Consider the following 27,206-nt stretch of genomic DNA (forward strand, 5'->3'; position numbering starts at 1 on the left):
TACAGATGGGAGGTTGGCCTTTGTGACTGTCCAGGCTGAGTTCATCACACTCCGTAACTGTCCCCCATCTTGAATGGTATACCAGATTGTTATACATCCAAACAGAATGCTCTCGATGGTGCACCAATAAAAGTTGGCAAGGGTATTTGCCATCATGCTAAATTTCCTCAGCTGCCTGAGGAAGAAGAGATGTTGTCAGGCCTTTGTAACCATTGAGTCCAGATGAAGAATCTAAGAAAGCTTGTTGTGGATGACCACTCCCAGGAGCTTGACACTCTCCACTCATACGAAGAGAATAAATGCAAAGCTAAGTATTATCCTGAAAAGAAAAAAAAACTGGTCCTTATTTCTATGAGAGAATCTGAATATCAACTTTTAGTTAATACAAAATAAGATTTTAAAAGAAAGCAAGGATTTCCACCAAATGTAATATACCTTCAACTCCTGAAGTGAAAGTCAGCAGGTTCAGCATAAGTCTGAAGTGGAGATGACCAATACTAATTTCTCTCCCCTAATGAACCTCATCTTTTAAATTATATTGAGATATTAATGATGAATGTTTTCATGTGTGGAATATGGCCTTTTAATCAACAAGACTATCCCTAATTATTACCCCATATAAAGTGATCAGGCCTCCACATTATAACAAGGTTGTCTGTTCAATTTCAAAGAAATGTTTTCTTGAATCTGTTCATAAAAAAACAGGGCTGGTCAATAACAAGTAAAATACATTTTTAACAAATATGTCCTTTCTCGGGTCAATAATAAAACCTCAGAAAACACTTGAATGCACTATCTAACGAAAGAGCTTCAATGATGAAATGAGTGAACCTCTATAACTATGCTCACAAAATGTAAAACTGAGAATCCTGGCATTGCAGTATTGTCCCTTTGTTTCCCAATGTGTGGTGTAGGGGAGGTGGACCCTGTGAAGAGACAGAGAGCTTGAGTTCTATGCGAAGAAACAGTGTTACTCTCAAACAAAACGAGTACACATGTCAACATTGAAATAAATGACCAGCTAAATTGGTCCTAGTATTCAAGGGAAGCATTTTGACAGACAATTACCTTTACTTGTGCATTAGATCTTTAGTATGAATGGAATTTGCAGATGAGCCTCAACTTAATATCTCATCTGAGGAAGAGCATCTTTGATATGATACTTTGATATGTTGGTACCAGCGTGCTACTTAACAGTATAGGGTATCAGACTTGACTGCTATAAAAGCTATTAATCAACAAAACAAGTTGTGGGGTGTTGGGGTGGGGGGTCAGTGCAGCAGTCAAGTGCCGGAGCAGCTTTCAGTTGAGGACTAGGTGATCGACACAAGCCAGAACCCACTCTATTTTTTTTAACTTTCCCTAGCACCCAGTTCACTCTCAATTATGAATCCACCAGTTCTGAGGAAGGGTCACCACACCTGAACTGTTAACTCTGATATCTTTTCAAAGTGACGGCCAGGTTTGCTCAGCTTTTCCAGCAACTTCTGTTTTTGTTTTTCACTCACAATTATCTTTGTTTTTATTTTGTCTTTTCAGTGGCAGTAGTACTCACAGCACAAGAGAACACTGGAACTGTTTCATCATCTGTTTCAAGCACTCCAAAGTCCAGTTTCTCCTCTCATGCATCCAATATGGAACAGTCGCTGACCACACTCTCCCCGCAGGGGAGCACAAGCACGTCTTCTCAGCGAACAAGCACAAACAGTTCATTCAGCCCACCAATGACCAGCACGTCTAGCCCACCAATGAACAGCACATCGAGCCAACCGGTGAACGGCACATCCAGCCCACCGGTGAGCACCACGTCCAGCCCAGCGGTGAGCACCACGTCCAGCCCAGCGGTGAACACCACGTCCAGCCCACCGGTGAGCACCACGTCCAGCCAACTGTTGAACACCACATCCAGCCCAGCGGTGAACACCACGTCCAGCCCACCGGTGAGCACCACGTCCAGCCCAGCGGTGAACACCACATCCAGCCCACCGGTGAGCACCACGTCCAGCCCAGCGGTGAACACCACATCCAGCCCACCAGTGAACACCACGTCCAGCCCAACAGTGAACAGCACGTCCAGCCCACCGATGAACACCACGTCCAGCCCACCGGTGAACAGCACGTCCAGCCCACCGGTGAGCACCACGTCCAGCCCACCGGTGAACACCACATCCAGCCCACCGGTGAATAGCACGTCCAGCCCACCGGTGAACAGCACGTCCAGCCCAGCGGTGAACACCACATCCAGCCCACCGGTGAACAGCACGTCCAGCCCACCGGTGAACAGCACGTCCAGCCCACCGGTGAACAGCACGTCCAGCCCAGCGGTGAACAGCACGTCCAGCCCACTGGTGAACAGCACGTCCAGCCCACCGGTGAACGGCACGTCCAGCCCACCGGTGAACACCACATCTAGCCCACCGGTGAACGGCACGTCAAGCCCAGCGGTGAACACCACATCCAGCCCACCAGTGAATGACACATCGAGCCCACCGGTGAACAGCACGTCCATCCCACCAATGAACGGCACGTCCAGCCCACCGGTGAACGGCACATCCAGCCCACCGGTGAACGGCACGTCCAGTCCACCGGTGAACGGCACGTCCAGCCCATCGGTGAACACCACGTCCAGCCCATCGGTGAACACCACGTCCAGCCCACCAATGAACGGCACATCCAGCCCACCGGTGAACAGTACGTCCAGATCTCCAGAAAATAACAGCACATCTGTACTACCAGCAAATGCAACTGCCTCTACCCTGCCAGTAAACATGAGCACCTCCACTTTGCCAGCAAATGACAACTCAACTACCCTGCCAGTGAACACCAGCACATCTGCCCCATTATTCACGAGTTCTGCTGTCACAAATAATGCCTCCTCACTGTTCTCTACAGCAGCATCATCCAATAGTACAGCTGAAGCAAACTCGACTGGGAACTTTCATTCTACAGCTACTATAAGCACCTCCTTTACTACTCCACAAAACCTGAACCTCACTACGACTGTTAATGTCTCATCCACATTGCAGCCGGACAATACTGCAACATCTAGTGGAAGGACAGTGGTGTCTGTCACAAGCTCAAATCATACAGAGGGTCCAACTTTCTCTGGCACGACAGCTGGTGTAAACATTACAAGCACCACGTTCACACGCAATGAGTCAACAATTAACGTGACAACCAGCTCGAGTTTGACTGATCAGTCTACAACCTCTTTTCTGTCTACAGTTGTTTCCACTTTGAACAGTACAACTTCTACTAACATGAGTGTAGTACCCCCCAGGACTACTGTTATTTCAACACCAACTCCATTGTCAAACTCCACTGCTTCAAAAGTGACGTTGACATCACAGGTAACCACACAAGAGCCTGCCAATGCCACCAATAGCCAGAGTACCATAACACTGACAAACACTGTTCTGACCTCCTCAACTATCCAGCAGGTCAGTAACACTGTTCCAAATGGCAATACAGTATCTGGCACCACAACCAGATATGTAACCACGACCAATATACAGTCAAGCAGTACCACAGCATCCCCAGTGCTGACAACCATGAAGACCACCACTAAGGTGTCTAGTACCACAGCAACCCCAACATCAAATTTCATTATAACTTTCAGAATTATCAACAGGAATTTTGAAAACGCTTTGAAAGATAAAACTACTCCGGAATTCAAGAACTTGAGTGATCAAGTTATTAAAGCGGTGAGTGTATTAATGACAATACTTAAAACGCTTATATACTAACTAACAACACATCCCAACTTTCACGCAACACCCCCATCCTCCCCAACCCCATCTGCACACAACCCCCATCTCAATGAGTAAATATCTGTTCCAGGGGCAGTACTGAGTTCTTTTACATTTGGTAGCAGCAGAGTTAGTAAAACAAGCATTACTGTTCATGGAATGGGAAGAGGAAAATTTGGGAATCTTTTTTAAAAGTCTAATAATCTCTGCTAAAAACAGTTGGCGCATTGTCTGGATTAGGCTTAGTTCTTGTGCTTGCAACAGTTAAATATCCTGTCAACTCGCAATGTCCCAAGTATTCACATGAAAAAAGGAGACAGCTTCAACATGAGGTAGTACCTTCAAGATAAAATAGAAAGGGGAAAGGGACATAGGAAATAGGAGCAGGAGTAGGCTATTCAGCCTCACCCCTGCTCTGCTATTTGAGATCACAGCCAATCACCTACCTCAATGCCATTCCCATACTTCTTGTCAGTAGTATCTAGAAATGCTTTGATTGCTATCTTGAACATACTCCAGTGTTCTCTAGGGAAATGAGGCAATAGTCAGTGTTGCTTTCCAACTGAGTAATAATAGATTTGGCAACCAAACAATTTTTTTGAGCTTCTTTTCTCGCAGTGGCTACTCTTGCAGTGTCTCAGAAAGAAGATTGTTTACAACCATGTGCAATAAGCAGACGGCCCACAGGAACTAGCTTTCCCAAACTAATTTCCTGTTAGCACCTTTTAGCCAGAAGATATAAAAGGCTTTCATCCTGATAATATTTAAATTCTGGTCTGAAAAGTGTTGAATTGAGTTGATCACAAAGCAGGTATCGTAGATCTGGTTTTCAATTCACAACCTATATTCAATCTGAACTCTCTGTCACTCTGTTCATTTCCATGACTACCAGGATTAGGCTTTATTCTTGATTATGTGCAAAGAGGAACACCCGACTTCCCAAAATATTTATGGTGCACAAATATAAAGAGAAGATCCATTGGTGCTGGAACTGTAAATTCAGTAGACGGTTGTCTGTATTGTGACAAAGTTAAAAATCACACAACATCAGGTTATAGTCCAATAGGTTTATTTGAAAGTACCAGCTTTCAGAGCACTGCTCCTTTGTCAGGTAGCTAGTGGGGCAGGATCATAGAACACAGAACTTATAGTAAAAGATCACGGTATCATACTACTGATATGATGTATTGACCAAACCTAGATTGCTGTTCAGTCTTTAATCACGTAGAGTGGGGTTGCAGATTTCGATTGATTAATATATAAATCCCAGAACTTCTTTCAAGTCACAGTCCAGAGATAACTTAAGGTTTGATCGGTATATAAAAAAAGGTGACATCTCACCTCAGACAATGCATTAAAGGTGTGAGGTTAGAGTCTGTCTGTATCCCGACCGTAACTTTGTCCACCCCAATCCAACACTGGCACCTCCACATCATCTACTGTTACAGAGATAACATATTGAGTGAATTATTCATTGCTGCAGGAACTGTATATTCAGTAGAAGGCTTGCTGTAGTGTGACAGAGAAAATACATTGGCTGAATTAGTGAGAGATGGAGAATCTAAATCCTGCAATCACATCTGTTCTACATCTCTCAGTCCTTTCCATTGCATGTCACAAGGTTCCTGTTGTTGATGTTAAGCATCTCTACTTTCTGCGTACACTGAGGAAAGCCACCACCTGTCCACCATCCTCACCATATCCTACAGAGGCTTTATTGAGAGTACCCTGAGCTGCTGCATTACCACTTGGTTCAGGAATTGCACTGTGTCGGATCGTAAGACCCTACAACAGATAGTGAGGGCAGCTGAGAAGATCATTGGAGTCTCTCTCCCCTCCATTACAGACATTTACACCACACGTTGCACCTGAAAGGCTAAGCGTACTGTGGAAGGCCCCCCCCATCCACTCAAACTCTTCTCCCTCCTGCCATCTGGTAGAAGGTACCAGAGAATTCAGTCTCTCAGGGTCAGACTGTGCCACAGTTTCTTCTCCCAAGCCATCAGGCACCTTAACACTGTATATTTAGACTCTTTTCCATCTGAAAGTCTTTGCACAACTTTGAATTGCTGCTAGAAAAATATCTATTACTTATCATTCTTTTATTACACTGTAATTTGCATGTTCTGCACTTCTTATGCACTTTATGCCATCCTTTGTACAATTGTGTAGTTTGTGCTATCCATCTAGCACCTTGGTCCTGGAGGAATGCTGTTTCATATTGACTGTTATCAATTGTATATGGTAGAAATGATAAATAAAAATCTCCTCTACTCTAATTAACTATCAGCAGAAAGTAGCATCACAACTTTAGAAATGTCCTAGTCAAAGCCACACAGTGGCCAGTTTATGTACTGGTTAAATTAAGATTCCAGTTTGTTACATATCTGATAATGAAACATGGGATTGGAGCAGTTAATGGCAAAAACATGGTGTTTTGGCAATTGAATAAAGCAGTGTATTGCTTGAAGAAAGAGAGTGCTGTCAAAGCTTTTCATTGTGTGCACACATCAAGACAGATGCAAGAATACCACATTTCAAAGGGAACAATAATTTAAAGTATATGACAAAAGGGCAGTGATTGACTGGCAAATCACTCTGGTTCATTGAGAATGGCCACGAAGAACACATTAATGATTAGTTATCCTCTCTCTTTTTATTCAATTGAATTGCGAGTGGCATAGTAGCTCAGTGGTTAGCACTGCTGCCTCATATCACCACGGTTCCGGGTTCAATTCCACCCTCAGGTGACACATTCTCCCAGTGTCTGTGTGGGTTTGCTCTGGTTTCCTCCTACAGTCCAAAGATGTGCATTTCAGATGAATTGCCCATAGTGTCAGGTGCATTAATGAGAGGGAAATGGGTCTGGGTGGGTTACTCTTTGGGCTGAAGGGCCTGTTTCCACACTGTAGGGAATCTAATCAAAATGTCTCAATTCCTCGACATACTGTTTGCAGAGGACTGGGTCCTGTGCATCAACACGCAGTATAATATGTTGTCCCCTTTGAAATGTGAAACTCTTTCTTCCTGTCCAATGAAAGCATAACAAAAAGCTTCAACACCATATTTTCCTTACAACAGTACTCAAGGTCTGTACTGCAAAGCAGGACATATTAGCATTTGGTAGCTAGATTGAAATATTGTGATATTAGATTTGGAAGTATTAATCATGTGTAGGGAAGTTTGTACAGTTATTGGTAACAACAGGGTATTTATGAGAGCCAGGTATTTGGTATTGTTGGCGCAATGGAAAAGTATAGGCTACAAACAACTGTTGGAGATATTTACTTTCTTTTCATTAAATCATACGTAAATGTTTTCTAAAATTTCTGTTGCAGCTGTATGATGCTTACGGTTGTCCTACATGCTCCCTCCGTTCATTATATGAGGGTTCTGAAGTTCTGCTTTTCAGGTAAGTCATTCGCTTTCTGTGTTGGATGAAGAACCAACAAAGATCTTGTCCTTTTTAGCATCAAACTATGAAAATTATATTAGTGTTTCCATTTTATCAGTCCCAGCAAAATCAGCACCAAAAATGTGGAATTGTAAATGTTAAATTATCCAAACATGCTCAGAACTGATTGCACTGAAAATTGTGAGGTCAGGTAAATTGAACAGTTAAAGTTGATTGCAATGGTAGTTCACCTGGAAGAAGAGAAGAGGATTTGGCTACCCGTTTGAATTTAACAAGATGTGGCCCACTTGAAGTTAAATAACTGCAAATGGAGAGAAGACATTGTTTCAGCTTTTATAATTTTTCAAAATAAAACTTGCAAATTTGTCAGCCTTTAAAAATGCTGCAGAAAATAATCCAGTATATGAAAGAGAAAGGAAATAAAGTCGAATGTGGAGTCAAGAGACTTGATCATCTGTCTAATGACTGGAGAAATGAATAGACCACTGTGAGTATGATTGCCACAGGCATTTCAGGAACACTCTCCAGATGTTAGACTTGTATTGTATGTGGATGTCATGTATGATCATCTGCACTTTTGAAATTATCACTACTCAGAAACTTTTATATGCCCCTCCCCACAGAGAGAATGATTATTATTGTCTCTTATATATAAGGTTTTTTGTCATTTGCTTCTTATATGGGTGCACAACTGACCAATTGAGTTCACAAATTGTTGGAGTACATTTTTGACACTCATGCTCACAGGAGGAGCTATCTTGTCATACAATATGTTGGTAGTCAACTGCCTCAGCATATAACAGGAACCAAAGCTGTGAGTTTTCTGTTAAGATTGTGTCCAGTGTCTCAGAAGGTGGGTTTGGTAGTTAATGATATGTGATGATTGTAATGTTTTCTCTTTAAGGCAAGGGTCAGTCATCACTGAAACTAAATCTACCTTCAACTCGGATGCTTCTGTAAACCAGGGCAAGGTTGAACAACAGTTTACAGCTGCCATAAAGAATGGTACAATCAACAAACTACAGGTCAAAGATATAGAAGGTAAGGTTATTTGTCAGGATGGGGAATGCTGGTGTGAGAGATGGGCATAACACTGATGTTGTAAGGCTTGTTTATTTGAAGCTGTGAATGGACTAGTGTTGTTTTGTGGATAAGCTGAAGAATGAAAGTGCAGAAAGGTGAATTTATTTATTTATTTATTGTAGATCCCTCAGCAAAGGTCAAAAACCAGGCTTCCAGGTTAGTCAGTTGGACAAGACACTTGAGTAGGCTGAATTTTGTGAACAGCACTGTGACTGTATTGGATGAAAAAAAATCATGATAGGAATAAATGAAACACACAATTAAAATTAAATTAAGACACCATGATTCTAATTTCTTCAAACAAAAATGTAATGGCTTGTAGAACAGGGTCTAGGGTGAAATATATGCGAGGGACTATATTGAATCCTGATTATCATGGAATAGGTTAGGTGACAGAGAGAAAAAATGAAACCTTATCTGGTTTGCAGCTGTAGAGTGTGTATTGCAGCTGGAGAGTGTGTACTGCAGCTGCAGCGTGTGTACTGCAGAGTGGTAATTTTTCATTCTTGTATTTCTAATTTTCTGTAGAGTGAAATTGAAGTGTGGGAGAAAAGACACTTGCTATGAATTTATTTTAATTTTCTTTAGTGCAGGAGATAAAACCCAGCACAACCACAACGACCACAACTTCCCAGGCTCCAATTGTCCCTGGCTGGGGTATTGCTCTTCTAGTCCTTGTCTGCATCATTCTCCTGTTGATCATCATCATCATTCTTCTCATTGTAAGTCTCTGGTGTTTTTTTGTATGGTTTGTGGCCACTGACTACTTCCCTCTCCCATTATTGTAGCAACAAGGTTTGCTACCAGTCTAATGACACTCATCAACATTCTAAAAAGCATATAAAAATGATTTGGTTCTCATTACTTCCAAAAGCTGAGCTTTCGTGTCTTTTTCTGCTCACTCACTGGATAAAAGGGAAATTGAAATAGGAACAAATCCAGTTTAACATGTTAAAAGGATGAAATATGAATGTGGCAATTTCGATGAAGTTGAAATCCAAAATATAATAGTTGGCATGCTTTTTCTATGCTGCTAGGGTCCCTGTATTTGATGCCTCCTCAAGATTGATGTGTGGCCAAAGGAACATAAATTACTTCCAAGTTCAATCAATGATTTGTCTGCAGATCTTTTAAAAAAGAATGTGTCTTTTGCTGTAGTGGGTTGACTTTAGTGAACTGTATCTCTGGAAAGAAATCTTGTGAAATCTAAATACAGATTTTATTTTTATTTTGGTTGTTGTGTCAACATTTCAAAATTGATTATGGATTTTGTGAATTAAAGAATCCGGCCAATTTCTTTCAGATGAGCATATCCCTGTTTTGCTTGGTGGTGCTAACCAATTCTTCATTTCTCAAACCTGTCTGCGTACTTTTTCTAGATAATCTACCTGTGTCGCCGCAGAAATCATGGGAAGTTTGAAATGTTTGGTTCTCGAGGATCATACTACCCAATGGCTGATCGGAGCGATTACCCACAATACATGACTCATAGCAGGTTCATAGCACCAAATGGCAAGCAGAACTCCTACAATCAGGTAATCTGATCAATGTGAAGGGAAGGTTGAATCCTCAAACTAGGGGAGACTTTGAATAGGATATCAATGGCAGGATATTTTTGATTAAAATTCTGTGGTGGGTGTTGAGCAGCTGTGTTCAATATCTGCTTTTTTTTCAAATGTCTGAATTGAGTTGTAAACATATTACTAAACGAGTGTCTTATTTCAAAGTTAATCCGAAAGCTCTTGAAAAAAGAAATGTTTGAAACCTTACTCTGTCAAAGTAGGAGTGTTAGGGAAGCTGGCTTAGCTTTCTCCTTATCCCAAACCCATATTTGCTAAGCCAATCAAAACTCCACTGGTATGGTTTCATCTCTGACATCAACTAACTCAACTCAGAGAGGGAGTGGAATATTCCTGGTCTATATGACTCAGCTATTTTGTCTTTAGAGCCACAACGATTGAAGGAGCAACTTGTGGAATGTTTAACGGGATACACCCTGGAGGAGGGAGCAGTAGGGTGTAACTGTGAGATAGAAGGGCATTCACTGATACCTGTGCTCTGCCTGCTATAGAATTATGTTCACAGAGATTTGCAAATGTAGGTATTCTAAGGTTAATCTAATAAACTGAGTGAAGGGTGGCAGCTGATGTCAACCTGAGAATTAAAGGATAAAAGAAAAATGGCCACACAATTCTTGAAGTATCAATGGTTTGAAATCAATACACTAACTGGGATCTCAAGGGAAAAACTGATTCATGAGAAATGTTTGTGGAGGTAAGTATGCCCTGATAATAGTGTCCTCAGGAGATAATATGCTGAAATATCCATTCCCTGACTAGGGTGCCTCCATGAACTGATTGCAAGGACTTTGCTTCAGGGAAATGTCTATGTGTAATGAACATTTCTCTTACGGATCAATAGACAATAGGTGCAGGAGTAGGCCATTCAGCCCTTCGAGCCTGCACCGCCATTCAATATGATCATGGCTGATCATTCCTAATTAGTATCCTCTTCCTGCCTTATCTCCATAACCCTTGGTTCCACTATCTTTGAGAGCTCTATCCAACTCTTTCTTAAATGAATCCAGAGACTGGGCCTCCACTGCCCTCTGGGGCAGAGCATTCCACACAGCCACCACTCTCTGGGTGAAGAAGTTTCTCCTCATCTCTGTCCTAAATGGTCTACCCCGTATTTTTAAGCTGTGTCCTCTGGTTCGGCACTCACCCATCAGCGGGAACATGTTTCCTGCTGCCGGAGTATCCAATCCGTTCATAATCTTATATGTCTCAATCAGATCCCCTCTCAGTCTTCTAAACTCAAGGGTATACAAGCCCAATTGCTTCAGGTCTAAGACTAGCCAGGGGAATTAGTTCAGCTCATTTTACTGGATCATTGGTTTACAGAGCAGTGTGATGCCAATAGTGTGGGTTCAATTCCCATCACCAGATTCTCCTTCTCAACCTCTTCCCTTGACTGAGATCTGATGGCCCTCAGGTTAAACGAGTTGCTTCTCTCTGATGAGAGAGCAGCTCCTATGGTCTTGTAAGACTATGGCAACACAACAAAAACATTATCCAGAGGCAATGGAAAGAGTAAATCATGAGAAAAGCAATAATCAGATGAGTAAGATAGAAACAAAATCAAATCTAAAAATATTTTAGAGACCTGGGTAATCCAAGGTGGAGGAGTGGAAATATTTCTGGCTGTAAGAGCTGCTCCTTTTTTTTTGAGGTATTTTAGGTGTTGAAGGTGATTTCCTCCAGTTCCAGGAGCAGCAATTCCTGTTTTATATGTTGTTGTATTGTTTTGGAACTTTGGAAAATAAAAAGTCAAAACAACAGCAGTTTAAAAGGGAGAAGAGCAGACAAAGGAAGCACATGGTGAGGACAGTGCAGGGGGGAGAAAACCTGCACAGTTACCGCCTTTGCTGTTTGAATTTGTGTATCACTGGACATCGGAGTGCATCTGGGAAAATTAACAAACAGTGAAATTCACAACTAATATTGGAGGAACTGTTGGGCGAAGTTCACAGCACAGAATCAGATAAGTTAATTGTTGTTTTAAATCTGTCCAAGAGAAAGGCTGCAGTAGTGAGTATAGTGGATTCTTTCTTAATTATATGTTTTAGGAGATGAGTCTCTTCATTAAACTTAAAATATAAGCCATAGCTATTAATTTAACCTGGGGTAGTGTTTGTAGAGGAATAAGACGGTGTTATTTTCTGGGTCTGTAGATTGTGAAGGAGCAAAAATGGCCTTTGCAGTGATATATATTCTTGTCAGAGTTTAAAGAGAGTTTAAGGGTTACTGCGGATTATATCTGCCATAAATGCTGTTGGATGCGAATCTTATCAGATCAAATGGATCGGTTGGAGAGACAGATAGAAGCGATGAGGAATTTGCACCAGCAACAGTATGTGATGGATGGCAGTTATAGGAGTGGGGGGGGAAATCTCAGATACAGTCACATAGATGGGTTAACTCCAGGAAGGGTGAGAGAGAGGTCAGCACCTAGGGTAGGAGTCTTTTGTGGATATACCATTTCAAACAGGTATGCCGCTTTGGAAAATATAGGGGGTGATGGATTCTCAGGGAATGGAGCACGAACAGCCAAGTTTCTGGTATTGAGACTGGCTGTAATGCAATGAGGGGTACGTCGGCTTCCAAGATATCAATTGTGTTAGGGGATTCTGTAGTCAGAGGTACAGACAGACGTTTCTGTGGCCAGCAGAGAAAAAGCAGAATGGTGTGTTGTTTCCCTGATGCCAGGATCAAGGATGTCTCAGAGAGGGTGTAGAATGTTCTCACGGAGGAGAGGGGCCAGCACGATGTCATTGTCCACATTGGAACCAATGACATTGGAAGGGAAAAGGTTGAGACTCTGAAGGGACACGACAGAGAGTTAGGCAGAAATTTAAAAAGGAGGTCCTCAAGAGTAGTAATATCTGGATTACTCCTAGTGCTACGAGCTAGTGAGGGACAAGGTAGGACTAATAAATTAAATTGCATTTATTTCAGTGCAAGGGGCCTAACGGAAGGCAGATGAACTCAGGGCATGGTTAGAAACATGGGACTGGGATATCACAGCAATTACAGAAACATGGCTCAGGGATGGGCAGGACTGGCAACTTAATGTTCCAGGATACAAATGCTACAGGAAGGATAGAAAGGGAGGCAAGAAAGGAGGGGAGTGGCATTTTTGATAAGGGATAGCATTACAGCTGTGCTGAGGGAGGATATTCCCGGAAATACATCCAGGGAAGTTATTTGGGTGGAACTGAGAAATAAGAAAGGGATGATCACCTTATTGGGATTGTATCATAGACACCCTAATAGTCAGAGGGAAATTGAGAAACAAACTTGTAAGGAGATCTCAACTATCTGTAAGAATAATAGGGTAGTTATGTTAGGGGACTTTACCTTTCCAAACATCGACTGGGACTGCCATAGTGTTAAAGGTTTAGATGGAGAGGAATTTCTGAAGTGTGTACAAGACAATTTTCTGATTCAGTATGTGGATGTACCTACTAGAGAAGGTGCAAAACTTGACCTACTCTTGGGAAATAAGGCAGGGCAGGTGACTGAGGTGTCAGTGGGGGAGCACTTTGGGGCCAGCGAGCATAATTCTATTCATTTTAAAATAGTGATGGAAAAGGATAGACCAGATCTAAAAGTTGAAGTCCTAAATTGGAGAAAGGCCAGTTTTGACGGTATTAGGCAAGAACTTTCAAAAGCTGATTGGAGGCAGATGTTCGCAGGTAAAGGGACAGCTGGAAAATGAGAAGCCTTCAGAAATGAGATAAGGAGGAAAGTATATTCCTGTTAGGGTGAAAGGGAAGGCTGGTAGGTATACGGAATGATGGATGACTAAAGAAATTGAGAGTTTGGTTAAGAAAAAGAAGGAAGCATATGTCAGGATAGATCGAATGAATCCTTAGAAGAGTATAAAGGCAGTAGGAGTATACTTAAGAGGGAAATCAGGAGGGCAAAAAGGGGGCATGAGATAGCTTTGGCAAATAGAATTAAGGAGAATTCAAAGGGTTTTTACAAATAAATTAAGGAAAAAGGGTAACTAGGGAGAGAATAGGGCCCCTCAAAGATCAGCAAGGCAGCCTTTGTGTGGAGCCACAGAAAATGGGGGAGATACTAAATGAATATTTTGCATCAGTATTTACTGTGGAAAAGGATATGGAAGATATAGACTGTAGGGAAATAGATGGTGACATCTTGCAAAATATCCAGATTACAGAGGAGGAAGTGCTGGATATCTCGAAACGGTTAAAAATGGATGATTCCCCAGGACCTGATCAGGTGTATCCGAGAACTCTGTGGGAAGCTAGAGAAGTGATTGCTGGGCCTTTTGCTGAGATATTTGTATCATTGATAGTCACAGGTGAGGTGCTGGAAGACTGGAGGTTGGCAAACGTGGTGCCACTGTTTAAGAAGGGCAGTAATGACAAGCCAGGGAACTATAGACCGGTGAGCCTGACCTCAGTGGTGGGCAAGTTGTAGGAAGGAATCCTGAGGGACAGGATGTACATGTATTTGGAAAGGCAAGGACTGATTTGGGATAGTCAACATGGCTTTGTGTGTTGGAAATGATGTCTCAGAAACTTGATTGAGTTTTTTGAAGAAGTAATAAAGAAGATTGATGAGGGCAGAGCAGTAGATGTGATCTATGTGGACTTCAGTAAGGCATTCGACAAGGTTCCTCATGGGAGACTGATTAGTAAGGTTAGATCTCATGGAATACAGGGAGAACTAGCCATTTTGATACAGAACTGGCTCAAAGTTAGAAGACAGAGGGTGGTAGGGGAGGGTTGTTTTTCAGACTGGAGTGCCACAAGGATCGGTGCTGGGCCCTCTACTTTTTGTCATTTACATAAATGATTTGGATGCGAGCATAAGAGGTACAGTTAGTAAGTTTGCAAATGATACCAAAATTGGAGGTGTAGTGGACAGCGAAGAGGGTTACCTCAGATTACAACAGGATCTTGACCAGATGGGCCAAAGGACTGAGAAGTGGCAGATGGAGTTTAATTCAGGTAAATGTGAGGTGCTGCATTTTGGGAAAACAAATCTTAGCAGGACTTATACAATTAATGGTAAGGTCCGAGGGAGTGTTGCTGAACAAAGAGACCTTGGAGTGCAGGTTCATAGCTCCTTGAAAGTAGAGTCACAGGTAGATAGGATAGTGAAGAAGGCGTTTGGTATGCTTTCCTTTATTGGTCAGAGTATTGAGTACAGGAGTTGGGAGGTTATGTTGTGGCTGTACAGGACATTGATTAGGCCACTGTTGGAATATTGCATGCAATTCTGGTCTCCTTCCTATTGGAAAGATGTTGTGAAAGTTGAAAGGGTTCTGAAAAGATTTACAAGGATGTTGCCAGGGTTGGAGGATCTGAGCTACAGGGAGAGGCTGAACAGGTTGGAACTGTTTTCCCTGGAGCGTCGGAGGCTGAGGGTTGACCTTATAGAGGTTTACAAAATTATCAGGGGCATGGATAGCATAAATATGCAAAGTCTTTTTCCTGGGGTAGGGGAGTCCAGAACCAGAGGGCATAGGTTTAGGGTGAGAGGGGAAAGATATAAAAGAGACCTAAGGGGCAACTTTTTCATGCAGAGGGTGGTACGTGTATGGAATGAGCTGCCAGAGAATGTGGTGGAGGCTGGTACAATTGCAACATTTAAGAGGCATTTGGATGGGTATATGAATAGGAAGGGTTTGGAGGGATATGGGCCGGGTGCTGGCAGGTGGGACTAGATTGGGTTGGGATATCTGGTCGGCATGGGTGGGTTGGACCGAAGGGTCTGTTTCCATGCTGTACATCTCTTTGACTCTATGACTCCATGACATTGATGTCACTGGAATGGCCGGCATTGATATCCAATTCTTAGTGTAAAAAGTGAGGTCTGCAGATGCTGGAGATCAGAGCTGAAAATGTGTTGCTGGTTAAAGCACAGCAGGTTAGGCAGCATCCAAGGAACAGGAAATTCAACGTTTCGGGCCAGAGCCCTTCATCAGGAATTTTTATTCCTCCTGATATTTTCCTTTGACTTCCTGTTCCTGAATCTTCAGTACCTCCCTCAGGTGATCTGTGTGAGCAGCAGCTTGTCTGCGTAGTTGAGTTCGCAACTCTGCCTCCATCATTTCACGTACTTCCTCTGCCTTTTTGTCCCTTTCAAGAATTATTTCTGTTTGATAATGCTCCAAGGCTTTTGCCACTGCTGCGTCCAAAGTTTTCTTGTGCTCTAGCTTCTGATGCTCAAGAGCCTTTTCAATGTGCTGCTGTTCCCGCACATGCTGTTCTGCCAACTCTCTGTTCAGCTGGTCAATACGACGATTGGCATGGGCAATCAATGAGTTGAGGTCATCAGTGCTCAGCTGGCCAGCTAGATCAGACACCTTCAGGTTTTTCCACCCAAATTTTACATCTGGAGTGATGCTCTCTAGTTCCTTCCTGAATTCATCCCTGGCCATAGCTACCAGTTCACTGTACTGAACAACTATTTTGGCTTCTGATTGAGCTGCCTGTACCTTTCTTTCTATATGATCCAGATCCACCAACATATGGTTGAGATTTTCTTCTGCAGCCAGGAGCTGTGGTCGAACAGAAGAGATCTCACTCTGTTTAGCTTCTTCAATTGTACTTCGAAGGTTGTCTAATTCTTCTTTGGCTTTCATCATGGCTTCATTGGCTTGGTTTACAACCTTGCTGCGGATGCTCAAAGCATTTTCCAAGGCTCGCCATTGTTCTGATTTTCGATCTACAGTATTCTCAGAGTCATCCATGGCTTCCTTTAACCTCTGGGCATGCAAGGTAATGGGCTTCTATGGCTGAATCCTGAGCTTCAATTGCCTTGAGTGTTACTTGAGCACTTCTACCAAGAGCATCCTCCAAAGTTGATGTTATTTCAACAACTTTGATGTTTTCCTCTCTATCTTGCTGAGCTAGGTGTTTTGCAACTTCCTGAGGTGGGTGTTCTTCTACTGCGATATGCTGGCCCTGTACGGCTTCGTTTTCACAACTACAGCTTTCACGACCTGCGTCATGTTTTTCTTCCATTTCAACTTGGACCCCAGGAGCAGGGACTGTTGGAGCATCACCAACAGCAGAAATAATTGCAGCTGCATCTTTAGAAGAAGCTTCTCCGTGGATCTCTTCAATACCTGAAGCTTCTTTATCTGGCACGGATTTCGGCAGTTTGGATCCTTTCAATACTTCAGAGGACGTTGATACTGACAATGTTTTTGTGTCCTGTTTCTTTAAAAGGGATAGGTTATATGGTGCAGGACCAAGAGCTAATTCAAACACTTTATCGGAGTACGGGACGGTTTTCTCTATATTCTCTCGAAATTTGGGATCCCACTTTGCATACAATATAGTGCCACCCAAACCACCTCCAACAAACAAGATACTTCCTCCCACTATTTTGCCTGCTGAGGTTCCAGTACTACTCCCAGATGTGTACCCATGGCATTGTCGCAAAGAATGGAGCTGTGATTTACCACAAAGGCACTTAAGGTCACGCCGTTTTCTCTGTAAAAAATGAAAAAGCTTTCAAGTCTCGCCTTCTTCAGCGTCGCCAGTTTGATGGGGCGGGGGTGGTGATGGTGAAGATACGAACGACAACAAACGCGTCTTTAATTGAATTGACAAACATCAATCCTGTTTTTCCCTCTTTCCACATCCAGAAACCTGCATTTCCCACTCGTCCCCTTTTTCCACATCCAGAAACCTGCATTTCCCACTCGTCCCCTCTTTCCACATCCAGAAACATGCATTTCCCACTCCTGATGAAGGGCTCTGGCCCGAAATGTCGAATTTCCTGTTCCTTGGATGCTGCCTAACCTGCTGTGCTTTAACCAGCAACACATCCAATTCTTAGTTACTTGAGAAGGAGATGCTGACCCACAATGTTGGAAATTTTGACATAAAATAGATGGTAGTGGAAAAAGAAAACTATTGATCACCTTACAAAAGGGTGTTAATAGTTTATGTTATAGGTGGCATCCTGGAGGAGAGGGTCGATGCAGACTCAATGAATTGATTGACCTCTTTCTGCTCTGTCGGAATTCTATGATTCAATGTTGGGGTCTCTGGAGTGCCACCTACATCCAACGCCCTGCTAAACAACCATTGCTTAGTTTGTTCCGTGTGAGTAAACGTGGGTAGGAGCCACGCATTGCCAAGTTCAGTTAAGATCTCATCTGACATTGAAATCGACGATCTATACCAAATATTGATCAGAAACCTTGGTTGTGTTTCCCAACTCCTGTAAACTAAGGGCAGGAAGAATTGTGATGTTCTTATTGGTGTCCTGGTTGAGTTCAGTTAATTTAACACAGGTCAGAGATTGGATCTAAGGTTCATGGATCAATAGCAGTGCCTGAAGGGAGGAAATCTTTTGTTTGCACCTTTTCATTTAAAAGAAATCTTTCTTCAGGCCTATCGTCAAAATTAACTTAGACCTTTGTTCTATGATTGTTGCCAAACCTCTGGAGATCAGTGGACAGTGAGCCATTTTGTAGAGGGTGAGCAGATTAAAATAATTTCCAGCATCCTTAGATTACTTATAGTGTGGGAACAGGCCCTTCGGCCCAACAAGTCCACACAAACTCTCCGAAGAGCAACCCACCCAGACCCTTTCCCCTACATCTAACACTATGGGCAATTTAGCACGGCCAATTCACCTAACCAGCATATTTTTGGACTGTGGGAGGAAACCAGAGCACCCGGAGGAAACCCACGCAGACACGGGGAGAATGTACAAACACATCACAGACAGTTGCCTGAGGCAGGAATTGAACCCAGGTCTCTGGCGCTGTGAGGCAGCAGTGCTAACTGCTGTGCCACCCTAAATCCAGATAGTGAGATTGTTGTGTTAATGCTGGCTTGATTTCTCAGGCTGCTTCTGTTTGTTCAACAGGTTCCTCCGCTGGGAGTCAGCTCCTGACTGTATTTGTGCTGCTCTCCTTTTCTGTTTACAGTCATAAGTTTTGATGAGCTCACCAGAGCACTTTAGCACCTGAATTTTGAGACTGTTCAAATTATTTGTTTACACTGACTAGGATGTTCTTATTTAGATCTGAGTAACTACACTTGTCTGTTTATGTTCTGCCAATGAGATCTGGCCAAACCTTGTGTCTGACATTTTGCTTCTCTTTAGTATCAAAAATGTATGAACAAGGAACAAGAATAACCACTTGGCTCTTCAAGCCAGCTCCATCATCCAATAAGATTATGACTAATTTGATTTTAACCTCAACTCTACATTCCTGCATTCTCCAATATCTTCCATCTCTTTGGCAATAAAGAATCAGTCTACCTGTGTCGTAAAAATTATTTAAAGATTCTGTATCTTTTGAGAAAGGGAATTCCAAAGACTCTTATGCCGTGAGAGAATATTTTCCTCACTTCTGTCTTAAATGTGTGATTTCTTATTTTTAATCTATGACCCCTAGTTCTAGATTCTCCCACAAAAGGAAATGCCCTATCTATATATATCCTTATATTCATATAAGTCCCCTACGGATCTTATTTATTTAAATCAATCATTCTGAATCTTCTACCCTCATTAACCAATCTGCTCATTCCAGGTATTAGTCTAGTAAATCTTCTCTGAATTATTTTCAAAGCATTAACACCCTTTTGTAATATCTGTGACCTGCAGTGTTTTTCTCTTGTGCACCACTGAGGTTTGGAACCAGAGAACAATACTGCTAACATATCGATTGTCATGCACAGCTTGGAGAGAATTTTGGTGACTAGTCCTGTGTCAGTACTCCAGATGCCAAATCACCAATGCACTGTATAACTGAAGCATAGCCTCCCTGCTCCTGCACAATATCCCTTCGCAATAAACATAACTTTCTATTGGCTTTTCTGATTACTTACTGTATCTGCACACTAACCTTCTGTGATTCATGCACTATGACCCCTGGATCTCTCTGAATTTCCCAGCTCTGCAGCCTCTCACCATTCAGATAATATATTTCTTTTTTATTCTTTCTGTCAGAATGGACAATTTCACACTGCCCCAAATTCGTCCCACTTTATTTGCCGGATCTTTGCCCATTCACTTCACCTATCTATCTTTCTGGCTCCTTATGACCTATTCACAACTCACTTTCCTACCTATCTTTCTGTGATCAGCAAACTTAGCTCTGATACTCTTGGTACCTTTATCCAGATCATGTGCATAAATTGTAAAATCTTGATCTTGCCAGTCTGAAAAAGACCCATTCATTTCTACACTCTGCTTCCTGTGAACCAGTCAATCTTCTATTCATGCCAACATGTTACCCCCAACACTGTGCAATAACTCTTGATATAGCACATTATCAAATAATCAATCTGGTACAGTACAATACTAAATAACACAAAGAGGGAAGTTGCAGTTCGATCCTATACTTTAGTGATGTAAAAGATTGATCATTACAATTGCCCCTTTATTGGCTAAGGCTAATTCTGACAGAATGCCCCACGTTATAAATGTAAGAGTAAAGGTTCAAACATTATCCTATAACAGCTAGGAAGGAAAAGTGGCAAAAGTATAGACTCAAAATGGATATATTATTCCTGCTGTTTTACTAAGCAGGAAACAGTCAGTGATGTAGGTTAGGAAATTAGTGTGTAAATTTATGTGTGATAACAATCATTAGTTTTGATAAGAATGAAAGACAAGAGTCAAAAAGTGTGGCGCTGGAAAAATGTAGCAGGTCAGGTAGGAGAGTCAATGTTTCAGGCATAAACCCTTCGTCAGGAATTCGGAGGGGGAAGGGGGCTGAGACACAAATAGGGGGGAAGGGGTGGAGGTTGGGGGGAAGGTAGCTGGGAAGGGGATAGGTGGATGCAGGTGTGGGAGTAATTGCGATAGGTTAGTGGGGAGTTTGGAGCCAATAGGTCGGAAGGAAGATGGACAGGTCGAGAGAGTGGTGCCAAGTTGGAGGGTTGTGTGTGGGATGAAGTGGGGGAAGGGAGACTTGGAAACCAGTGAAGTCGATGTTGGTGCTGTGTGGTTGAAGGATCCCAAGGTGGAAGATGAGGCGCTCTTCCTCCATTTGTCAGGTGGCTTGGATTTGGCAGTGGAGGAGGTCCAGGACTTGCATGTCCTTGGTGGAGTGGGAGAGGAAGTTGAAGTGTTCGACTACAGGGCGGTGGGGTTGCTTGGTGCATGTGTCCCAGAGATGTTCCCTGAAACACTCCATGGGTTGCGTCCTCGCTCTCTGATGTAGAGGAGACCGTCTTCCTTCCCACCCTATCCGCTCCACCCTCTCCCTTGCCATCTGCATCCACCTACTGCCCTCCCAGCTACCTTTCCCACAGCCTCCCAGGTCCACCCCCTCTCAGCCCCCATCCCCCTCCACATTCCTGATGAAGGGTTTATGCCCAAAACATCAACTCTCCTGCTCCTCGGATGCTGCCTGCTCATCCAGTGCCACACTTTTCAAGTCTGACTCTCCAGTATCTGCAGTCCTCACGTTCCCCTAAAAGAGGAGAGGCCAGCTGAAAGAATATCAGAATAATCATCAACTATCCAAATAATCATCAACATTGCAAATGTCTTGTCACCTCCCAATCTGCGTCCACCTTCCCCACAGTTCTATGAATTTGTTTAATCAGGTCTTTGCCATTGCCATAAAACTAGGGACCTATTTAGCTGCAAATTATGGCATCTGAGACTGTGAAAGTGATATGCACCAACGCGCCATAGAATTATCTTAATTCTGCAAGATAATAAATGGATTGTTAAAGGATCAAGAATGAAAGGGCGCATATTTAAAATGACTTTCAAAGAAAGCAAACGCAAGGTGAGAAAACCTTTTCATATAACACATGGTTCAAGTCTGGATTGCATTACCTGGAAGTGTGATGGAGGCAGGTTCAGTTGAGAGATTCAAAGGGGTTTGGATGATGATTTAAATAAACACAATATGCAAGGGTATGGGAAAAAGACACTGAGTCATGGTGTTCAGTTGGAGAGCTGGTACAGAGACAATGACCCAAATGGCCTATTTCTGTGCCATAATGTTGTTGTGATTCTGTGATTTATTCTCTTTGAATGGGACTTTATTATTTGTAGCAATTGTTACCCCTGAGAATTTCCAGTGTTCAGTCCTTAAGCTAAAGCTGTATTCATGAGATTAGAGATTCAAACTGACCCATTTTATCGGAGTTGGAGAGTAACCTGTTAGCAGCTCTGTGCACCTGTGGCTGAAACTCTACCCTGCTACTACACCCTCTCCGATAGTGATCTGCCTGGAATGTGCTTTCTGAATTCCAGCCTTTTCTCTCAGGATTATCTGATTAACACAGAAGCCACTTTATTCTAGTATATAGCTGTGACTAATGATTTCTATATTAATTACGCATTTTGTACGATTACTGTCAGGGGTGCTCAGACTTAAGGAGACCTCATTGCATGAAAAGGGCTTGATGCTCTAGGAGAGAACCATATGGTGAAAGATGGGAGGCCAAACAGGAAAGCACTGGATTAATTGATTCTGGAGGTTAAAAAGGTATCAATGAGAGTTTGGACAAAAGATGATCTGAGGCAAGGTAGGAGGTTGGTGATTTCATGGTATATAGGGGTGACATGTGGTTTACTGGTTAGTAATGCTGCCCCACAGTGCCAGGAATCTGGGTTCAATCCACCCTTGGCTGGATGTCCATGTGGAGTTTGCACATTCTCCATGTGTCTGTGTTGGTTTCCTCCAGGTGTTCTGGTCTCCTCCCACAGTCCAAAGATGTGCAAGTTAGGTGGCTTGGCCATGCTAAATTGCCCATAGTGTCCAGGAACATGCAGGCTAGATGGATTAGCCATGGGAAATGCAGGGTACAGGGATAGAGTAGGGGGGTGAGTCTGGGTGGGATGCTCTTCAGAGGGTTGGTATGGACTTAATGGGCTGAATGCCTGTTTCCACACAGTAGGGATTATATGAAGTCACATGACACCAGATTATTGTTCAACAGATTTACTTGAAATGACAAGCTTTCAGAGTACTGCTCCTTTGTCAGGTGAAGTCATGTGAAGAAGCAGTGCCCCGAGAACGTGCGATTTCAAATAAACTTGTTGGACTATAACCTGCTGTCGCCTGACCTCTGACTTTGTCCAACCCCATCCAACACCAGCACCTCCATTTCATGATTCTATGAAACACGGCATTCTATGCAACCCCGGTTGTGATTTGCTGCAGAATTGAGTAGGATGCCTCATTTGCAAACTGTCAAGAAGGAGGTTGAAATTAGTAGCAAGAGTATGGTGTTTGTCACAGAATTAGGTGAAGTTGATAACTTTAGTTTTCACCTGACACAGACTCTTCTCTCCTTAAACAACTATTCACAAATAGGTTCTGCAGCATACAGTGGACTGATCAGCAAAATGATTATATACCTGTTTTCTCAGTTATTTAGTAGCTCCTTATTGTATGGTGGAATGTGTTGCAACTGGGTAAAGACAGGTTTCTACAATGGTGAAAATGAGGACTGCGATGCTGGAGATTAAAGTATAGATTAGAGTGGTGCTGGAAATGCACAGCAGGTCAGGCAGCATCTGAAGAGCAGGAAAATCGACGCAGGAGCCCTTCATCAGGAATGAGGCTGGGTGCCTCGGGGGTGGAGAGATAAACAGGAGGGGGGTGGGGCTGGGGAGAAGGTAGCTGAGTGCGCAATAGGTGGATGGAGGAAGAGGTAAAGGTGATAAGTCAGAGAGGAGTGGATAGGTGGGAAGGAAGATTGACAGGTGGGACAGGCAATGAGGATGGTGCTGAGCTGGAAGGCTGGATGCCTACCTTGAAGAAGTTCTCCAGGTTTCTACAATAGTCTATTATTACTCATAGTCTAGATTCAATCTGAAAAGGCCTACTTGTCTATGTGTTGAGTGATCCCAATAAACTCTGAAAAACATTGGGGAGGAGGGGTAATGGGAAGAAATAACAGGAAATAAAATTGCTGGAAATGCAACACATCAGAAGTTGAGCAATAGTGTTAACTTGAGAAGCCTGCAAATTTTTCTCATTGATTCAGAAGATATGGGCTTCACTGGCCGGGCCAACATTTATTGCTTAACCCGACTTGCCTTACGGAAGTTGGTAGTGAGCTGTTTGGTGTTAGCACACCCATAATGCTGTGAGGGAGGAAAGTCCAGGAACTCAACCAAGAGATACTGGAGAAACGATGGTATCTTTCAAAGTCAGGATGGTGTATAGCTTAGAGAAAAACTTGTAGGTGATAGTAGTCTCATGCATCTGCTGCCCTTGACCTTCTTGATGGTAGAGATTGTGGGTTTGGAAGGTGTGCATTTTGTAGAAGGCTTATGTTACTGCATTTGTACATCCGTAGTAAGTGGAATGAATGGAATGTTGAATGTAATGGAAGGTGGGGAGGCGGGGGGGCGGGAGCTGAACATCTTGGATTGGTTTTTCTTAGATGGTATTCAGCTTGAGTGTTGTTGGGGCTGTATCCATCCAGGCAAGTGGAGAGTATTCCATTACACTTCTGACTTGGGCCTTGTGGATAGTGAACAGGTTTGGGGGATATGGGAGATTTTGATAGGGGTCCTTCATACCACACTTGGTCAAATGTAGCCTTGATGTCAACGGCAGCCACTCTCACCTCATCGCTGGAATTGAGCTCTTTGGCCTTGTTTGAATCAAGGTTGTAAAGAGATCAGGGGCTGAGTAATTTCTTGCTATTCAAGTATTGCTTAATAGCATTGTTGATCACTCCTTCCATTGCTTTATCAATGCTTAAGAATAGATTGATAGGGCAAGAGTTGGTTGGGTTGGATTTGTTCTACTTTTGTGTACAGGGTATAACTGGACAATTTTCCACATTGCCGGGTAGATGCTAGTGTTGTAGCTGAATTGAAACAGCTGAAAAATGTGTTGCTGGAAAAGCGCAGCAGGTCAGGCAGCATCCAAGGAGCAGTAGAATTGACATTTCGGGCATAAGCCCTTCTTCAGGATTCTCCTGCTCCTTGGATGCTGCCTGACCTGCTGCGCTTTTCCAGCAACACATTTTTCAGCTCTGATCTCCAGCATCTGCAGTCCTCACTTTCTCCTAGCTGAATTGAAACAGCTTGACTAGGGCCTTGTTACTATTAAAAAATGTGACAATAAAACTCTCTACTGTATTTTTTCAGGCCCCTGTTACAAGGTTGTAACCTTTCAGCATTATTCAAAATTAACCTTATAGTTTCTTTAAATGTGTTTTGTTTTGTGATTCAGGAAGGTTATGTAGACCTTCAAAAATGAAAGGTGGGTTCAGGAGCAAAAGTCCTGTCCTGTGTTTGATGTGGAATTTGAGTAGAAATTTGCTTTTGTAAGAGATGAATCATTCGAAGAGACTTAATAACTTCTAAAACATTCATTCATGGAATGTGTGTATCATAGGCTGGACCAGCATTTATTGTCCATCCCTAATTGCGCAGAGGACAGTTGCTGTGGGTGTGGAGTCACATGTAGGCCAGACCAGGTCAGGATTTCCTGGCAGATTTCCTTCTCTAAAGGGATGTTAGTAAACCATATGGGTTTTCCTGACATTTGGCAATGATTTCATTGTCATCATTAAACTCATCATTACTATTGAATTCAAATTCACCATCTGTCATGGTGGGATTTAAACCCCAAGTCCCCAGCATTACCTGGGGTCTCTGGATTAATAGTTTACTGATAATGCCACTAGGCCATTGTCTACCCCAATGGTATGAAATGGTTTTGTGAATGTGGTATTTCTCATTCTCAACTGTGCATGAGTAACAGCTGTATTAGATCATTATAGTCCTTTCTCATTTTCTTGAGTTCTGCGCATGTTGAATGCTGGTTGAGAGATTGTGGACAGTATGAGGGAGCATGAAGATATGAGTAAGGGGAATGAGTTGGTATTATATTGACATGGAGAATATGAGAGGCCATGGTGTGGTGAGAAGGGGTGAGGAGTCAGATCTAGAAGGTCTAGGAGCTTATTAAACAACAGATGAAGTTTCAGAGAAATGAAACAAACCTTCTACTCATAACATCTCTGCACTCACCCCCACATCTGGATGGCAGAGTGGCTCAGTGATTGGCACTTTTGCCTTTCAGCACCACGGACCCAGGTTCAATTCCAGCCTTGGACAACTGTCTGTGTGTTTGTACATTCTCCCCGTGTCTGTGTGTGTTTCCTCCGGTTTCCTCTCACAGTCCAAAGATGTGCACGGCAGGTGAATTGCCATGCTAAAATGCCGATAGGTGCACTAGTCAGAGGGAAATAGGTCTGGGTGGGTTACTCTTCAGAGGGGTCAGTGTGAACTTGTTGGGCTGAAGGGCCTGTTTCCACACTGTAGGGAATCTAATCTAATCTGTGGCTACTTATACTCTCCTTCTAGGATTGTTGGGCCAATGTTACTTCTCAACCACTGGACTAAAAATCATACTTTCAATGCACTCAGGAAATTTCCCAACTTGAGCTATCCACCTTGGTAATGAAGGTCTGACTAAATAGGCAAAAGTAGGGACTGCAGATGCTGGACATCAGAGTTTTAGATTAGAGTGGTGCTGGAAAAGCACAGCAGGTCAGGCAGCATCCGAGGAGCAAGAAAATTGACGTTTCAGGCAAATTCCTGATGAAGGGCTTTTGCCCGAAATGTTGATTTTTCCTGCTCCTTGGATGCTGCCTGACTTGCTGTGCTTTTCCAGCACCATTCTAATCTAGATCTGACTAAATGTCAGTCTTGGTTTAGTGACAGCACTGTAATCTGAATTGGAATGTTGTGAATTCAAGTCCCAGTTTAAACAATCTCGTTAACACTGATACTGCAGCCAGTACCATATTAGATGGTAAACTGAGGTCCTTTTCTTTTAAAGTAGTCATTAAGCTTCCTAATTTATGGGGTCACTTCATAGGTGTCCATGAAGGATTTTTAAAAATAAAAGACTATACTATTCCACGAAGATGTATTAATAGTAACATTAGCAAATTTGCTGATGATACAAAGCTGGGTGGCAGGGTGAAATGTGATGAGGATGTTAGGAGATTACAGGGTGACCTGGACAGGTTAGGTGAGTGGTCAGATGCATGGCAGATGCAGTTTAATGTGGATAAATGTATGGTTATCCACTTTGGTGGCAAGAACAGGAAGGCAGATTACTACCTAAATGGAGTCAGTTAGATAAAGGGGCAGTACAGAGAGATCTGGGTGTTCTTGTACACCAGTCAATGAAGGTAAGCATGCAGGTACAGCAGGTAGTGAAGAAAGCTAATAGCATGCTGGCCTTCATAACAAGAGGGCTTGAGTATAGAAGCAAAGAGGTTCTTCTGCAGTTGTACAGGGCCCTGGTGAGACCACACCTGGAGTATTGTGTGCAGTTCTGGTCTCCAAATTTGAGGAAAGACATTCTGGCTATTGAGAGAGTGCAGCATAGGTTCACGAGGTCAATTCCTGGAATGGCAGGACTATCTTATGTTGAAAAATTGG

The 27,206-nt window shown here is 42.8% G+C and overlaps 1 protein-coding gene and 1 pseudogene across 1 annotated transcript in view; one reads left to right on the forward strand and one right to left on the reverse strand.

Annotated features, from left to right (window-relative positions):
* Positions 1-27,206, forward strand: part of LOC132805571 (mucin-2-like) — a 48,425-nt gene that overhangs the window by 14,337 nt on the left and 6,882 nt on the right. The window contains exons 2-6 of the mRNA XM_060820700.1: positions 1,540-3,704; positions 7,088-7,161; positions 8,069-8,205; positions 8,836-8,969; positions 9,627-9,782. Coding sequence (XP_060676683.1) covers positions 1,540-3,704; positions 7,088-7,161; positions 8,069-8,205; positions 8,836-8,969; positions 9,627-9,782 — 2,666 coding nt within the window. The remainder of the gene's footprint in view (positions 1-1,539; positions 3,705-7,087; positions 7,162-8,068; positions 8,206-8,835; positions 8,970-9,626; positions 9,783-27,206) is intronic.
* LOC132805636 (MICOS complex subunit Mic60-like) lies at positions 15,778-19,032 on the reverse strand (annotated as a pseudogene).

Source organism: Hemiscyllium ocellatum, chromosome 50 (genome assembly GCF_020745735.1).
Source record: "Hemiscyllium ocellatum isolate sHemOce1 chromosome 50, sHemOce1.pat.X.cur, whole genome shotgun sequence".
NCBI classification, from domain to species: domain Eukaryota; kingdom Metazoa; phylum Chordata; class Chondrichthyes; order Orectolobiformes; family Hemiscylliidae; genus Hemiscyllium; species Hemiscyllium ocellatum.